An 18,056-nucleotide genomic window follows, 5' to 3' on the forward strand; every position below is an offset into this window, starting at 1 on the left:
ATCTCGGGGAACCTGTGTCTGGAGCGGACCCAGCTCGCCCACCCCTGCGGATGGGGGTTGGAGGAAACCAGATTTGCTCCGCCCCCGGAGCTGGGCGGTGACCTGTAGGCGGCAGCGCGCCCTGGGCGCTCTCGCACAGGGCACAGCGCTGGAAGCGCGGATCCCCTTGAGCTCGCGGAGGTAGAAGGCCCGCGACGACATGAGCTCTGTGCCAGCGTTCCTGAGCGCGGCAGATGTGCAGGACCACCTCCGCAGCTCTAGCCTACTCATCCCGCCTCTGGAGGCGGCTCTGGCCAACTTCTCCAGCGGCCCTGAAGGAGGGGTCATGCAGCCGGTGCGCACCGTGGTGCCCGTGGCCAAACACAGTGGGTGAGTGAGGAAGGCCGGGCCAGGGTCTGGAGAAACTGGAAAGGAGGAAGAGGAGGGGTGAGAATGGAAGCAGCGGGAGGAAGGAAGGGAGGGCTTACCTAACCACTGCTAATAACAGCTCCCACCTGATTTTTGCAACCCACTGTGTCAAGTGGGCGCTTTACAGGAATTACCTTGTTTAATTCACTCCATATATAGGTAGGTATTGATGCAACATTTACTGATGGGAAAACCGAGACTCAGAGAGGTGAAGTGAAGTACCCAGGGTTACGCAGCTAGTAAGTGGCAGAACTGGGGTGACTTTTCTCATCCAGAGCCGGATTCTTGAACGTACTCAGCATACTGCCAAAGGGAATGGCAGACGGATGGGGGTGGGAGGTGGGCGAGGGAGAAGGCCAGTAGGGCATTGAGGGAGGAAAGAGAAAGGAAGGGACATGAGGACTTGATAGGATACCTCAGCATTGATCGGAAGGGGTTGAAGCTGCTCCCTCTCTTCTTGTAGTTTCCTGGGGGTCATGCCCGCCTACAGCGCAGCAGAGGACGCCCTGACCACCAAGTTGGTCACCTTCTATGAGGGCCACAGCACCACCTCCACTGTCCCCTCCCATCAGGCCACTGTGCTACTCTTCCAGCCGAGCGATGGCTCCCTTCTGGCGGTGAGCAACTCCCTGGCCAGGGGTGGGTCAGGGCCCCTGTGCACAGAGCTAGGCTCAGAAGTTAGTTCTCTGTCGACCAGGGGGAGTTTTGAGTGTGACCACCCGTGACCCTCTCTGAGTGACTGGATGCCAGTGACAGTGAAGGTTATCTGTGACTGTGTATCTGATTCCAGAACTGCCTAAGGATGCATAACCCAGCACCAGAGCCCACTGCTGCTTTAAGTGTGTGACAGTGTGGAAGGAATAATCTCGTCATTCTTGTGATGTTCTTGTCCTCTACCGGTTACTCCAGATATACAGATATACTTGCACAAACCCAGTAGCCAAGGAAACGTTTATTTAGTGAATCTCTGCAATGTGGAGTTACGTGAGTTACAGACTAGGGGTGCTCTCTAATACCTGGGAGTTTTTTTCTAAGGGATACACAACGACCTGTTTTAACATTTAATGGTAATATCAAAAAATAGTAGTAGTCCAAATGTATTAAGCACCTTGTGTGCGTCAGGCACTGTTCTAAATACTTTGTATGTGTTAATTCTCTTAATACTTAGAACCACTCTGAGGTAAGTAAATTTATCACCTCCATTTTGCAGATGAGAAAACTGAGTCATAGAGCAGCTATGCCAAACTTACCAAAATTTCCATAGCTCATAGTGGCATGGATGGACTTCACACCTACTCTGTGTAAGTCCAAGGCCTATACTGTCTTAAGACTATGCTCTCTACTGCCTTTCTCACTGCTGTTGACTGAGCACTTATCATGTACCAGGCAGGAGAAATTGGTCTCATTCAATCCTGACAACACTCCTCTGTGGGAGTGTTTATTACACCCTCACCTCCCCACCTGCTTTCTTTTGAGGTTCCTGAGGCTCAGAGCATCAGAGTCACTTTGCTTGAGGTCACACAACTGGTTAGTGAAAGTGCTTTTTGCCCTCCAGCCTGGCGCTGAGGCCAGCCGGTTGAGTCCTCATCAGGGACGGACTCCTTAATCCAAACCGCCCCTGGATCCTTAGACTCTCCTTCTCAGAATTTCTGGTTCCCCAAGGAAGCTGCCCATTTATTCCTCCCCTGAAAAGAGTCTGTAGCTCTTCCCAGTCTCTGCTCATCCAATGGAAATGGCATCCATACTACCTACCAACAGTGCTTCCCCAGGAAACCGGGACCACCTCAGGCTTTGGAACTCAATGACAAGGCCTGAGATTCTTCCTGAATTCGATCAGTAGCCAAGCAACTCACTTCCTTGTCCATAAAATGAGAATACTCATACTACTTGGCAAGGACCAATTGAGATGATTAATATAAACAGAGAACAGTGCAAAGGATGGGAGTTATTACTGGCAAGGCGTAATTCAGAATCACCTGGGGAGCTTTTAAAAACAACAGTGTCTGGGTCCCATCCCTAGTGTTCAGATTCAGTCAACCTAAGGGTCATGTCTGGGCATCTGTATCTTCACAAACCTCCCCACATGTGCAGGAGGAGTTGAGAGCCACTGAGATAGAGTTTCAGGGCCCTTGCACGGATGTCAAGTGACTTACTCTTATTCCTGAAGTTTCTCCTTAATTTGATGTTTTGAGAATCCCAGGGCAAGTAAAGCAAATGGGCAATTCTTGAGGGCTCGCCATATGCTAGATGTTTTCACGTATGCCAGTGCATTTAATCTTCACAAAAACCCTCTGAGTGGTTGCCATTATCTTTATTTTTACAGGTAGGAAACCGGTGCTTAAAGATTAAGATGTTTTTTCAAAGTTGTATTTCTTATAAGTGGAGGGATTGTATCCAGGCAAAGCATTCTCTTTATAGAATATTATGATGCTTCCTAGGGCTAACGCTTTTAGAGCGTCTTCTCTCTGCTTAAGTGGTGGATAGGGGTGCCCCTTGTTCACTGTCTCTCCTTTCCTCCAAGGTCATGGATGGAAATATCATAACTGCAAAGAGAACAGCTGCAGTGTCTGCCATCGCCACCAAGGTGAGATTAGTGCCTGGCTGTGCTGAGCTGGTGGGTGGGATTGAGTGTCTCAAGTTTGAATGTCTAAGGTAGAAGTGAGGAACTCATTTGGAACTTCTTTGGACATAGCTGGAACTTCATATGCCAAATATGGGATGTCAGCTGAGCACAGTGATTCACGAAATGATTGGCTACCATTTAATAAGCCCAAGATTCCAGGTACCTCACATGTGCTATTCCTGATCTTCACACCAACCTTGCAAAGTAGATATGATTATCTCCATTTGCCAGGTATAAGGAATATGGCTCAGAGAGGTTGTGTGAGTTGATCAGGGTCACACAGCTAACAAGTGGCAGAGCAAGAATTTAAAACTTGACCTCTCTGACTCCCAGGACTGCTTTCTTTCCCCTCTACCACACTGCTCCTGGCACATCAGTGTGGTTGCCCCATAGGCTAGAGTCAGTACTGCATAAGAAGCAGAGGAGGAGATAAACAGATCCAAGCCACACAGATGTATCCATTCAGCAAGTATTGACTGAGATCCTACCACATATCAGGCACTGTTCTAAATGTCAGAGATGTGGTAGTGCACGAAACAGAGTTACATGCAGAGGGGAGGTGAGACAATAAATAAAATAAAAAGTAAAATACATAGTATGATTTGCTAAAAAAAATAATTAACCAACAGCAAACCCCTTTTGAGTTTACTAATAGGCTAGGACTTGCTTTAAAAAAATAACACGCCCACCCCCACCACCAGCTAGAAGGATGAAAATAAAGCAGAATTGAGAGCACTGGGAAGGGGTGATATTTTAAATTATAGAGGAAAGACCTCACTGGGAAGGTGATATTTGAGTAAAGACTGAAAAAGAAGTGAGTGAGTGAAACAGGAAGAGGGGAGGAGCTCTCCAGGCAGAAGGAAAAGCAAGTGATAGAGGTGATGATATTTCTAAGCATCCTACAAGGGCATCCTACAAGAAGAACAGTATTTTTAGAGGCTAGGGCTAAGAAGACGAGGTATCTGTAGGAACAGTTAAAGGCTGGAACCTTTCACATTAAAGGTCTGGGAATGCTGGTTTATGAGGCCTAAGCATAAAGGAAATGTGGGGTCTATCGGAGGGTTGGAGGAGCAGAGACCAGGTGTTCAAATTGTGAGTGTGTTAAGGTCTTCTAAACACATGATGGGGAGGGAAGACTGTGGGGATAAATCTGGTAATTATATAGGAAGGGAGTAGACTACAGTGTGCAGCTTGATGAACTGGCTTTGAAAAATTATATGCAGACCCAGTTCAGATTGAAATGATCAAGGGACTCTGAAGTATGTTCCCTGGTAACTTAGGAACAGAGGGACTCTAACCATACTGCCCTACATTTGAAAAGGACTTTGATCTTTTCCAAAATAATTTCCAAACCATTGTTTGATTTATTTTTGGATTTCTGGGAGGAAGGCAGAGCAAGTATTACTGGCCTCATTTTGTGCAGAAGGAAATGGAGTCTAGGGTTTCCTGTAGTCAGACAACCCAGGTAGCTGTGGGTCTTCTCGTCCCAGATCAGTAGTTTCCAACCCAGGCTACGCAGCAGCAGCAGCATCTGGGGAATTTTTTTTTTTAATTCAGATTCCCAAAACCACTGAATTGAAATCGCTGAGGGTAGGGCCTAAGAAACTAGGTGTTTTGGTTTTTTATGGTATCTGGTTGATTCTGATGATCAACCAGGTTAATTCTTCTATCAGAGGTTAAAGGTTACTTTACAGGATACTGCAACAATTTCTGAAGCCCACGTGTACTTCCAAGAATAGATTCTATTAACTGAGAACAACAAAAAAAAATTAGTTAAGGAAAAATTACATAATTCTCCTTATTGGACAGGAGCATAAGATTACTAGTCTTGTGGATATTGTCATTTTGAAAACTTTTCAAATCAAGGTTCTTTGAACTATAGTTGACGGCACAAAATGCTATCTCTCCTTCTGCAGCTACAGGAGACATCATCTCTAATCACCTGCCAATATTTGAGGCTCCTTTCTGCAAGTGATTAATAATTAAGAATACTTTCATTTTTAAGGTTGCACTCCAGAATCTCAATAATTAGCATTGTAAGAAAGAGCAGCCCCAAGGAGCTAATTTTTATTAAATGAAATAGAGGAAAGGCAGAAGATGGTCTTATTTAATATGGATGGTTTGAGGAGCAAGTGTTGTCATCCCTCAATGCCAGTTGTTCTTAACTGAAAACAATTTGGCCAGCTGCCCCAGAGACAATTAGCAATGTCTGGAGATAGTTTTGGTTGTCGCAACTGAGGACATAGGGGGTGCTAATGGACAGAACCAGGGATGCTTCTCAACATCCTATAATGCACAAGACAGCCCACCCACCTGCCAACAAAGAATTATCCAGCCCAAATATCAGTAGTGCTGAGGTCAAGAAACCCCGCTCTGTTTCTCATAGGTAATGGTAGATATGTGCCAATTCTGTGCAAATAAGACTGTCTCTGTTTTCCTGGGGCTTACATACCAGTACAGGAAAATAAATTTGTAAACAAACAAGTGCTATGAAGTGGTGAAATCTATCAGGGTGGTCAGAAAGACTTTACTGGAGAGTTGATCAGAGAACCTCACTCACAAATAAAGACACACATACACCCTTAGCAGGTGCCACAAATGCCAGCTCTACATCCCTCTTTAAAGGAAGACGGAGGCTGAGTCAGGATCAACAGAGAGTGGGCACAGCAAATATAGCTGAGAACCTAGGCTCGCAAGGATTCATGGATTCCAGAAGCAACTAACAGCTCTCAGAAGTAGGTGTGGCTTATCATGCCCCTGAGATAGGGTAGCACAGCAGAAAGCAAGTGGGCTTTGGAGAATGAAAGATGTGGTGTTAGAGCCTCACTGTGCCATTCAGTAGTCATAGGGCCCTGAGCAAGTTACTTAACCTCTCTGGACCTCAATTTCTTTATCTGTGAGAGGAGGATAACAATGGGAGTATCTAGCTCATAGGGTCAATTGTCTGGGCTAAATGAGATCATGAGGCTTAAGCACTGGCATATGTTAGGTACCCAGTGAAGGCTCCTTCCCTCCCTCCCTCCCCACTCTGTGGAAACGGAAATACACAATGACATCTCCTTGATTGCCTGAGAGGTCTTGAAGTTCACCTGATTCTCAAACTGTATTTGATCTTCTCCTGGCTACTAGAGTCTCCCTTGACCTTTTCTATCTCATTTCTCTCAAATAGTTTTTGAAACCCCCCAGCAGTGAAGTGTTGTGTATCCTTGGAGCTGGCGTCCAGGCTTATAGCCATTATGAGGTCTTCACAGAGCAGTTCTCCTTTAAGGAGGTAGGTCCAGGGAGGGTTGTGGAGGAAGTAGCAGTGACCTTTCTCTGTACTCCTTTGTTACAGTGTGGGTTATGCTGAAATTGTCAGGTTGAGAGTCCCACCATCTAGACCATTCTTTTTTTTAATATAAATTTATTTATTATTGGTTGCATTGGGTCTTTGTTGTGGTGCACGGGCTTCTCATTGTGGTGGAGTCTCTTGTTGCAGAGCACGGGCTCTAGGTGCGCGGGCTTCAGCATTGTGGCGCACAGGCTTAGTTGCTCTGTGGTATGTGGGATCTTCCCAGACCAGGGATCGAACCCGTGTCCCCTGCATTGGCAGGTGGATTCTTAACCACTGCACCACCAGGGAAGTCCCTAGACCATTCTTTTTTTTTTTTTTTTTTTTTGCTGTACACGGGCCTCTCACTGCTGTGGCCTCTCCCGTTGCGGAGCACAGGCTCCGGACGCGCAGGCCCAGCGGCCATGGCTCACGGGCCCAGCCGCTCCGCGGCATGTGGGATCCTCCCGGACTGGGGCACGAACCCGCGTCCCCTGCATCGGCAGGCGGACCCTCAACCACTGCGCCACCAGGGAAGCCCCCTAGACCATTCTTTTAACAATTTGCCCAGAAGTCCCACTGGACGTGAAGAGTTGGGGGAAAGGCCTGAATCACCCCCTCCAGTTTCTCAGTTTGCAGGGTATGCTGAAGTACGCAGAGAGCCTACTCGGTTACTTAAAGGATTGTGTCATATCCATTACATACATTCAGGTGTTCTTTTGGCCCTTTCTATTGTTTCTCTTAGGAGAATCTGGGGTCCTTAAGTATTCAGGCTTAGGGATCCAGGAGCTGGGAATGAGGCCTAGAGAGCAGGAGGCCACAGCATGCCTTCTGCAGCCTAGATGTTAGTCTACTTTTCCCCATTCTGGCTGGCTCACACTTCCTATTATTTTTGATACATTTGATGCTACTTTTATTTTATTTTTTTCTATGTGTGTGAGAGGGGTGGGGTATATTTGAGGTATGATTTCTTGTGATAAAAATAATACTTCTGCTTTGAGAAATGAAGACTGTAATGAAGAAAACAAAAGAAAAATTCCCTTTTATCTGTTTTCAAAGACAAGTAGTTAACATTTCCAATCTCTCTCGTCTGCTTCTTGTAACATAGTTGTATGGTTTTTCTCTGCTTTTTTTATTAAAGTATAATTGACATATGACATCTTATTAGTTTCAGGTGTACATTGTAGTGATTTGATATTTATATACATTTCGAAATGGTCACCAATGTAAGTCTAGTTACCATCTGTCACCATACAAAGTTATTACAATATTATTGACTATATTCTCCATGCTGCACATTATATCCCCATGACTTAATTATTTTGAAACTGGAAGTTTGTACCTGTTAATCCCCTTCACCTGTTTTACCCATCCCCCAACCCTCCCCCCTCCGGAAATCACCACAAGTGGTTTATTTATTTATTTAACTTATTTATTTATTTAACATCTTTATTGAGGTATATTTTTTAACATCTTTATTGGAGGTTATTTATTTATTTTACAATGGTGTGTTAGTTCCTGCTGTATAACAAAGTGAATCAGCTATATGTATACATATATCCCCATATCCCCTCCCTCTTGCGTCTCCCTCCCTCCCTCCCTCCCCCTCCCCTCTAGGTGGACACAAAACACTGAGCTTATCTCTCTGTGCTATGCAGGTGCTTCCCTAGCTATCTCTTTTACATTTGGTACTGTATATATGTCAATGTTGCTCTTTCACTTTGTCCCAGCTTACCCTTCCCCCTCCCCGTGTCCTCAAGTCCATTCTCTACATCTGTGTCTTTATTCCTGTCCTGCCCCTAAGTTCTTCAGAACCTTTTTTTTTTTTTCAGATCCCATATATATGGTTTAGCATAAAGTATTTGTCTTTCTCTGTCTGACTTACTTCACTCTGTATGACAGACTCTAGGTCCATCCACCTCATTACAAATAACTCAATTTCGTTTCTTTTTATGGCTGAGTAATATTCCATTGTATATATGTGCCACATCTTCTGTATCTATTCATCTGTTGATGGACACTTAGGTTGCTTCCATGTCCTGGCTATTGTAAATTAATAGCCAGGACACAATGCTGCAGTGAACATTGTGGTACATGTCTCTTTTTGAATTATGGTTTTCTCAGGGTATGTGCCCAGTAGTGGATTGCTGGGTCATATGGTAGCTCTATTTTGAGTTTTTTACGGGAACCTCCATACTGTTTTCCATAGTGGCTTATCAATTTACATTCCCACCAACAGTGCAAGAGGGTTGCCTTTTCTCCACACCCTCTCTAGCATTTGTTGTTTGTGGACTTTTTGATGATGGCCATTCTGACTGGTGTGAGGTGATACTTCATTGTACTTTTGATTTGCATTTCTCTAATAATTAGCGATGTTGAGCATCTTTTCATGTGCTTTTTGGCCATCTGTATGTCTTCCTGGGGAAATGTCTATTTAGATCTTCTGCCCATTTTTTAATTGGGTTGTTTGTTTTTTTGATATTGAGCTGCATGAGCTGCTTGTATATTTTGGAGATTAATCCTATGCTGGTCACTTCGTTTGCAAATATTTTCTCCCATTCTGTGGGTTGTCTTTTCGTTTTGTTTATGGTTTACTTTCATGTGCAAAAGCTTTTAAGTTTAATTAGGTACCATTTGTTTATTTTTGTTTTTTTCATTACTCTAGGAAGTGGATTCAAAAAGTTATTGCTGTGATTTATATCAAAAAGTTTTCTGCCTATGTTTTCCTCTAAGAGTTTTATAGTATCTGGTCTTAAATTTAGGTCTTTATCCATTTTGAGTTTATTTTTGTGTATGGTGCTAGAGAATGTTCTAATTTCATTTTTTTACATGTAGCTGCCCAGTTTTCCCAGCACCGCTTATTGAAGAGACTGTCTTTTCTCCATTGTGTATTCTTGCCTCCTTTGTCAGAGATTAATTGACCATAGGTCTGTGCATAGTCATCATGCCGAGGGAAATGGAGGTGATATCTTATTGTGGTTTTGATTTGCATTTCCCTATGTTCCAGTGGCGTTGAGCATCTTTTCATGTGTCTGTTGCCCATTGGTATGCCTTCTTTGGAAAAATATTTATTCAGGTCCTCTGCCCATTTTAAAATAAGGTTGCTTTATTTTTTAATATTAAATTTTATAATTTCTTTGTATATTTTGAATATTAACCTCTTAAAGATTTAATCATGTTAGATATACACAGTTGTATATACTGTATTTTCACTGAATGTTGTAATACCACTTTTCCACATTACTTAATTTTTGTATGGTATTTCATATTTTTCTATCAAGCAAGATGGTATAGTTAACCATTCTCTTATAAATGGACATATTGTATTGTTTTTCACCTTAGTTAATGAACTTACTCAGACATAACATTTATTTCCATATTTATTATATTTCCTTATGAGAGATTCTTTAGGCCTTATTTTCAGTTGAAGGCTGACAGCTGCCACCACAGACATCAAAATCTGTTAAGCAAGCTAGCAAGTCCCCACCTCCTGGTGATGCCAGTGACGCACCCTCTCCCACCAGCGCTTCCCAGGAATCTAACTGTAGCTATTACTCTTGGCCTTCTACTCTGCTGCACCATTCACTCCTGAAACCCTTCCAGATTTTAATTCCCTACATATCCTTCGGAGATCAACTATTCCAAGCACAGCCCTGCACATCCTGTTTGTGAATCTCATCCCTGTTATGACTCCTTTACAGACTCCCAAACATAAACTGTGAGTTTGATGCTGACTTTGCCTGTTATCATTTGCATTTTACAGACATGAAAACTTAGGCTGAATGAAGTTAAATATACTTCAGAAACAGTAAGTGACAGCAAGGATTGATTCTAAGCCTGTTTAGCTCCAGAACTTGCTCTGCTAATCATTAAGCTATATAGTAGCTATTAAGCTACTGAGGCTGTGTGTCCCAAGCTAGAAGTGAAAAACTTCCCCCCTTCTTGAAAGGGGAATGGGATAGAGAAAGGTCATTTTCAAATATCTGGCCCAGACAAATGTACATTCGCCATACGGAATGATTTAAATAACTACAGTCCTAACCCCAGAGTGGTTCAACTTTTCCTTGCACCCCTGGGCTTAATGAAACATAAACAGCCAGATAATCATGGCACCAATGTCCCTCTTGTTACCCCCAATGAAGGTGAGGATATGGAACCGCACCAAAGAAAATGCAGAGAAGTTTGCGAACACAGTGCAAGGAGAGGTACGGGTCTGTTCATCGGTTCAGGAGGCTGTGACTGGGGCAGATGTGATCATCACAGTCACCATGGCAACGGAGCCCATTTTGTTTGGTGAATGGGTGAAGCCCGGGGCTCACATCAATGGTAAGCAGAGTGGCTCCATGAGCCTTGGGTGGCCAGACTCTCCCTTGGCTGGACCAAGAGGGCTGCATCTGCAGAGCTGTTTTACTCATGCAAAATGCTTGAGCGTTTTAATGGCCTCAGAAACATTTGAGTTCTGAAAAAAATGATACTCCAAAATATGAAACAAAAATCACAAACCTGAAACTAATAAATTTAATTAAAGTTTTATAAAGTGTATCATTATAGCAAATGATCAATTATAGCTCAGTTCTTAAATGTTATGAAATTTAAATTACAAAAGCCAAATGACTCACTTGTTCTTTAACAACACTTGGAATTATAAAAACAAATCTTTTAAAATTACAACACCAAAGACATTTAATGTGACATGTGGGTGCTTTTTAATATGTGGGATAGGATGGTTGGGACTCTAAACATAGGAGTTCCTGGGGCCTCTGAAGATCCTCAAATGGCCCTGGGGGTTATAACAAGATCTGGTCTATATTGAATACTTACTATTGCAGGTGCTGTTCTAGATTCTTTGTATGTACTATATCACTGAATCCTCACAACAACCGTATGAAGTAGGAGCTATTATTATCATGACCCCCATTTTACAGGTAGGTAAACCAAGGCATGGAAGGATTAAGAAACTTGCCCAAAGTCAGAGGTTCTTAGAGGCAAAACTGGGATTTGAACTGAGGTAGTACACCCTCAGAGCCCAAGATCTTAAATGATACCCTATGTTATCTTTCAATAAGAAGACTGGATTCTGATGAGCAAACAATTGAAGACTCAAGAATTTAAACCTGGTATCAGTGCCCCATGTTTTAGTGACAAGCACATAGTGTGAACTCAGAGTCTAAAATGTCTGCACACACGTGCAAGGGCCAAGTTCATTCACAAATATGTATTGAATCCCTACCATGTGTCAGGCACTGTTCTAGATGCTGAGGATGCCACAGTAAACCAGCAATCAAGATCACTGCTTTCCCGCTGGTTACATTCCAGAGAAGGGAGGTAGACAACAAACAAGTAAACAAATAGATGAGTTAGATAGTTCCAGCTGAAGATAAGTTCTATAAAGGAAACAAAACGTGGTATGATTGAGGAATGGGCCATAGCAAATTGAAGGTCTCAGCCTGTGTGGGACTGGTATTATGAATGTGGGTCCAGGGGGTAGGTCTTACTCTTCATAAAGCCAGACTCGAACAGTAAGACCATTTCTGGAACGACTTAGGGAATCAAGAGAAACCAGTTCTTGGTGAAATGGACAAGAGCTGAATCTTCAGCAAGACTGACTTGATATTTTTTCAGCTTTTTCTTTTTTTTTTTCCAGCTTAAAACAGCACAATTATTTATTATCTCAGTTTCTGTGGTTAGGAGTCTGGGCATGGGTTAGCTAAGTCCTCTGCTCACACAAGGATGAAATCAAGGTGTTGTTCAGGCGGCAGTCTTATCCAGAGCCCGGAGTCTTCTTCCCAGCCCACATGGTCATGGCAGGTTCCTTGTGTTGTAGGACAAAGGTGCCTTTTTCCTTGGGGCTGCTCTCAGCTCCTAGAGGCTGTCCACATTCCTTTTCATGTGGACGCTCCACCTTCAAAGCCAACAACAGAGACTATCCCTCATGTTGGATCCCTGTCACACTTTGAGTCTCTCTCCAGGAAGGAGAGTCAAGCCATCTCATATCTTTCCCTAGCCTAAAGACGAAATTGGTTTATGTATTCACAGAGGCATTAAATATACTTAAGTATGTTGTAAGTGCAGTCAACAGGGAAACACCAACCACAGATTTTACTTACTTTACAGCTTGGCTAAAGATACGCCCAATTCCAACCTCCCCTGCACGTCCCTCATCCTATCCCTGCAGCCCAACAGCCAGCGTCTGACCCTCACCCATTCTCGCCCCACTGCAGGAAGGCCAAGGCCCAGCCCGAGTCAAGCCCCTCCCTTTGCTACCCGGACCATCTCCATCAGCCTGAGTGGCCTTATGCAGCCCTTCGAGAACTCACCCTGCCTCCAGATTGGGGGCAACAAGAGCAATCAGAAGAGGTGGCTTGAGAAGCTAGGGTTTTTCCCACCAGCTTATGATTTATTTATGAGCTTCATTAGTTGGTGCTTCTGTTCTATAGAACTTCTCACACAAACAGCCTTCAAGATGGACATTTTTACACCACTCTCTTTGAAAATTAGAGTGAGGGAGAACAGCAGGAGAGGGAACAAGTAGAGAAAACTGGATGGCAGTGAGAGAAGGCTTGTAAATGCTGCCTTATATTTGTATAAAGCTTTATAGCAGTTTCCAAAGACTGGCTGGCATGGGCCGGATCCAGCCAGCAGATGTGTTTTTTTCAGACCATAGAGTGTTCTGAAAATCAAGAACTAACACATGCAAAGAGATTTCCTGCTTCTCTTTTAAAAAAGGAGCAGGGATAGGGGAGGCTTTCTAACAGTGGCCCTGCATTCTCACATGGCAACAATTAGCTTGAGCTGAACAGTAACTGTCCGCTTTAGAAGGGTCTGCTTTCTTCTCTGTACCTCAGTCTCCACCATTTCCAATCCACTTCCTCTGACCAGTTCTGCTCATTTTCATTACCTTCCTGGCCCTGCAGGCATCTGGTTGCAGCCTCTGCGTATTCCTGTGTTCCAGCGCCAGGAGTCACGATTCCTTGGATTCATCATTATGGTTCTGGGCTCTGCAGAGGATGTGAAACCTTGGTGCCAGGGTGCAGCCAGTTTCCTCTTTATTGGGGCTTCTCTCTGACCCTAACACTGGGCTCTTTTCTCGTGAATTAAGAGAGAAGTGGTTGGGGGCGAGGGATGGGAATGATTGAAGAGCAAGCAGACAGACAGAAGATAGAGGAGTGCGGGGTCTGAATAAGCTCCAAGTAACGTCTCTGTTTTAGGGGTTTTGTAAGGAGGTCTCTGTTCCTGATAAGTGGAAGAAGCATGAAAGGCATGTACTGTCTCAGAGCTATAGACGCACTTATTAGATACTTAACCTTGGCATGTACCACTTCTTTGAGCCTCAGTCTGTGTGCTTTTTAAATGGGAATCAGATGTGAAGTGTGCTTGGGAGGACTATAAATGGTATGTGTGAAACATCCCACAGATAGTAGGCACACAGCAAATTAATGCTAAGTTGCCTCGAAATCTTTTTTTAGTAATGAGAATGGATATGAAATGGAAAGGAAAAAATGCCCAGGTATCATTCTTATTAGTGAATTCAGTCTCGTCGATGGGGAGGGAGTTGGCCTGGGGAAATGGGGCATTCCACATCTGTTCCCATGTGTCCTCTGTCACCTCCTTTTCCCCACCCCTTTCCTTCTTTGGAGTGTTTGGTATCCCTTGTGGCCATTTCTAGGCTCAGGGTCTGTTTTGCTGTCTCTTAGCCATCGGCGCCAGCAGACCTGACTGGAGAGAGCTGGATGATGAGCTCATGACACAGGCTGTGCTGTATGTGGATTCCCAGGAGGCCGCCCTGAAAGAGTCTGGAGATGTCCTCTTGTCCGGGGTGAGCCTCCTTTCTGGTGGGCTGTTGCCTGGATGGCCTCACCTGGATCCCAGGGTTTCATTAACACCCCCTTCTGTCTGGCCTGCTTCAGACCTCGGTAACCCTTACCTCTTTGTGGGATGACAACTCCCAAACATCTCTCAACCTTTTCTAATCCCCTCCCAGAATAATGTGGCCATTATGTGGTGATGTGTTTTCCTGTCCCCTTTGCCTGAAGAGAGCGGCTTGATGGACTTTTCTGTTGGACTGGGCTGTCCTATAGAGCAGTAGGATTGGAAGATAGGAGCCTGTTACAGCCTGGAAACTTTCCCAGTGTGGCCAACAAATTAGGACTAGGGTTGGCCACTTTCTGGCCTTTTTTTTTGTAATCAGGGCATAGAGGCAAGAAAAGGGCTGCCAAAATGAGTGTTCAGATAAGAACAGGCCTATTTCCTCACTGACAGTATCCTGGCAGGACATTCCCCTGGCTACAAATTTGTATCTCTGCAATCACAGTATCACAGAGGCAGATGGTACCCGCGCCCGCCACCCCTCCTCCCAAAAAAAAAGGTTTAAGGTGGAGGCTTCCTTCCTGACATCATCCAGTTTACAGAAGGTCCTTTTATCAAGTTTATCCCTTATCCAGTTCAGGGACACCCTGCCCTGGCTTCAGAAGCTGGCCCTGAGCAGACATTAGCCCCATGGCCTGGGTCAGTGTGTGTTCATTTCACAGGCCGAGATCTTCGCTGAGCTCGGAGAAGTGGTAAAGGGAGTGAAACCAGCCCACTGTGAGAAGACTACGGTGTTCAAGTCTTTGGGTAAGAGCCATTGCTCCCAAGGCACAAACTTAACCAGAGCACAAGGTAGGTTTACCCACGGGTGGGAAGAGGAATGGGTCAGCAGGCTCCACAGCTGAAGCATTGTGAAATCTATGACTCAGGTCAATTATTTACGTCGGCATAGTGGTGAAGCCCATGAACTCTGGAACTGGTCAGTCCTGGGTTGGATTCCTTTCTCTGCCACTCCCTGGACACGCGTCCTTGGGCAAGTGACCTCACCTCTCTGAGCCACAGTTTTCTCACCACCTGTTCCCTGGAGTTTTTGTGAGAATTAAGTGAGATGTGTATATAAAACAATGTGAGGGCTTCCCTGGTGGCGCAGTGGTTGAGAGTCCGCCTGCCGATGCAGGGGACGTGGGTTCGTGCCCCGGTCCGGGAAGATCCCATATGCCGCGGAGCGGCTGGGCCCGTGAGCCATGGCTGCTGAGCCTGTGCGTCCGGAGCCTGTGCTCCGCAACGGGAGAGGCCACAACAGTGAGAGGCCCGTGTACTGCAAAAAAACAAACAAACAAACAAAAAAAACAAAAAACAATGTGCACACAGCAAGTGTCAGCATTAAGACAATGACACTCAGAAGAAGATATCCTTCAGAGATGGGAGGACAGGAGAAAAAGATGTTTAAAAACAGGGAGCTTAAGAGAAATAGCAGGGAGCCCCAACCTGACGGAGACCCAGACAGGAAGTACAGCCTGAGACCTTTTTTCCCCTCCTTCCCTACCTTTCTTCTTGCTGATTTAAGAAGGTCTTCAGTGGGGAGCCCCATTACTACCTGAGTTAGCACAGGCAGAAGCCCAACAAAGAAGGGGCTCCCAGCGGCTAGTTTGCCCCTCAGCCCAGCTCTCCCATCCCACCAGATTTAAGGAAATGGACACACGTGGTAACAGAGCTAATACTCAGCTCCTACACCTAAAATATTGAACTACTCTCAAAATGGTTGGTAAATATTTGCTGCCCTGAGCCCCTCAGCCTCACCAGACCTTACATATTTGTTAATGATTAAGCAACCAAAGCTTTAATGCCTGGCAGAGTATTAAGAGTACTCTGACCACCCAGCACCCATGCCTTGCCATCTGTTAAATATTTTTTTTAAATCTCATGCACAGAAAGACAGGCAAACACAGTATAAGCTTTATCTAGAGCCTGGTTCAAAGACATCACACTGGTCTAGTTGGGTCTGAAAGTCTCATTGTTCCTAGCAGATCAGAGGTCAGCCGGCTCCCTTCAGGAGACACAGCACCGCATAGCCCTGCCCTACACCTCTGAGCAATTTTTCCTTTCTCACTTCTGGGGACTGGTTTATCGGCACAGCCGTTCATCCAGCAGGTGCACATTAAATACCTGCTATGTGTCAAGCTGCATACTGGGTGCAGTGGTATCTACAAAAATTAATAAAAACTGGCCCCTGGCCTTTAAGAACATATGTCCATTCAAGCTTAAGGTTTGTGCCCCAAACTATAAGACAAAGGGTCCGTTGCTGAAGGATTCAGGGTTTGGACTAGACCAGAGGGTCCAACAAACTGCAGACCACGGGCTAAACCCAACCTACCACCTGTTTTTGTACAGCCCACAAGTGAAATGGTTTTTACATTTTCGAATGATTGGGGAAAAAATTAAGAATGTTTTGTGACATGTGAAAATTTAAGAAATTCCAACTAGCGTGTCCATAAAGAAACTTTCCTTGGAGCACAGTCAGGCTCAGCTGTTTCCCTGTTGTCTGTGGCTGCCCTGGCACTCCAATGGCAGAGTTGAGTAACTGCAAGTAATTGGCCTGCAAAGCCTGAAATATTTACCATCTGGCCCTTTACAGAAAGTGTTCTGACCCCCGAACTAACGTCTGAAGGATACGTAAAATTTCTTTGGTGGGCGTTTCTTGCCTTGTTCTGCCCTTTGCCAATACTTCAAGCCTGAACTCACCTCTGGGCATCAGTCCTTGTTACCCTGATGGACACTGTATCAGGGGACTGCCAGTTCTGGGATCTGGGCTGTTTGAGGAAAAGTTGTTCTGACAAAAGGTGAACCAAATTTCTGTCCATTCCAGGAATGGCGGTGGAAGACATGGTTGCAGCCAAACTTGTGTACGATTCCTGGTCATCTGGTAAATAAAACGAAGGAACTTTGTGTTGAATGGATGCTACAGCTCAAGGGGTATTAAACTAGTTGTCTCATAATCTCTAGATTAGATGAAGGAGCCCAGTGATCTATAGTTTCGTGCTTATCCTGTCTTACCTTAAATAATGAGATCCCCTTTTGTGTTTGTAGTTAGAAAGCAAAACTAAGTGGCCATTCTCTGTATGCCAGATTATATTAGCGCTCCCTTTCCCCTGTATTTCACTACCTTTTGTAATCCCTTGAAATAAAGCTTTTTCCCATTCTGCAGTTCTTGCTTTGGTAACTTCTGTCCCTCACAGCAAGGAAAGTGAGGGGATCAAATGCTCCCGTTCACTCCCTGCAGGAGCTCCGATGGCTATAGTTAAATTTTTTCTATTTTATTAATTGAGATACAATTTACATATCATAAAATCCACCAGTTTAAAGTATATAATTCAGTGTTTTCTAGTATAGTCACAGGGTTGTGCAACCATCACCACTGTCTAATTTCAGAACATCTTCATCACTCCAAAAAGAAACCCAGGAGCCATTAGCAGTCAGTCCCCATTCCCCCTTCTTCTCAGCCCCTGGCAACCACTAATCTACTTTCTGTTGTTATGGATTTGCCTTTTCTGGACATTCATATAAGTGGAATCATATATTACATAGCCTTTTGTTTCTGGCTTCTTATAATTGAAATTTCAAGGAACAGCAGAGCTTCTCTATGGGTCAGAACTCCTTCAGTCACAATCGGTAGAGACCACAACTCAAACTACCTTAAGTTGAATGAATGAGTGAGTGAAGAATGGGATTCATTGGCTCATAATTAAGAAGTACACAGGTAACTGGTTTCAGCTATAGCTGGATCCAGGGGGTCCAAGTGTCATCAGGACCCAGTCCTGCTCTCTCTGTTCCTTGGCTCTGTTTTCTTTGGTGTTGGCTGCATTATCAAGTAAGCTCTCCCCTGATAGTGGCAGGATGGGTGCCAGCAGC

The 18,056-nt window shown here is 44.5% G+C and overlaps 1 protein-coding gene across 2 annotated transcripts; it reads left to right on the top strand.

Moving 5' to 3' along the window:
* The first annotated feature begins 99 nt into the window (after positions 1 to 99).
* CRYM (crystallin mu) lies at positions 100 to 17,351 on the top strand. Of its 2 annotated transcripts, XM_004325718.4 has the most exons (8): positions 101 to 369; positions 872 to 1,025; positions 2,930 to 2,992; positions 6,201 to 6,302; positions 10,484 to 10,667; positions 14,036 to 14,157; positions 14,870 to 14,954; positions 17,014 to 17,351. In XM_004325718.4, the coding sequence occupies exons 1-8, from the start codon at positions 200 to 202 to the stop codon at positions 17,076 to 17,078; spliced, it is 945 nt and encodes a 314-aa protein (XP_004325766.2). In that variant the 5' UTR covers positions 101 to 199; the 3' UTR covers positions 17,079 to 17,351. The 2 variants fall into 2 exon arrangements, with proteins under 2 accessions (XP_033696222.1, XP_004325766.2); XM_033840331.2 differs by lacking the exon at positions 6,201 to 6,302 and having other exon boundaries at positions 100 to 369.
* Positions 17,352 to 18,056: the final 705 nt, after the last annotated feature.

The sequence above is a fragment of the Tursiops truncatus genome, chromosome 15 (genome assembly GCF_011762595.2).
Source record: "Tursiops truncatus isolate mTurTru1 chromosome 15, mTurTru1.mat.Y, whole genome shotgun sequence".
Lineage (NCBI taxonomy): Eukaryota > Metazoa > Chordata > Mammalia > Artiodactyla > Delphinidae > Tursiops > Tursiops truncatus.

Bases quoted from the DNA above. Each gene is read 5' to 3' on its own strand.
- CRYM (XM_004325718.4), top strand. From the start codon at position 200: ATGAGCTCTGTGCCAGCGTTCCTGAGCGCGGCAGATGTGCAGGACCAC. The intron at 1,026-2,929 runs GTGAGCAACTCC...CTTTCCTCCAAG, and splicing joins GCGATGGCTCCCTTCTGGCG to GTCATGGATGGAAATATCAT. The intron at 14,158-14,869 runs GTGAGCCTCCTT...TTCATTTCACAG, and splicing joins GAGATGTCCTCTTGTCCGGG to GCCGAGATCTTCGCTGAGCT.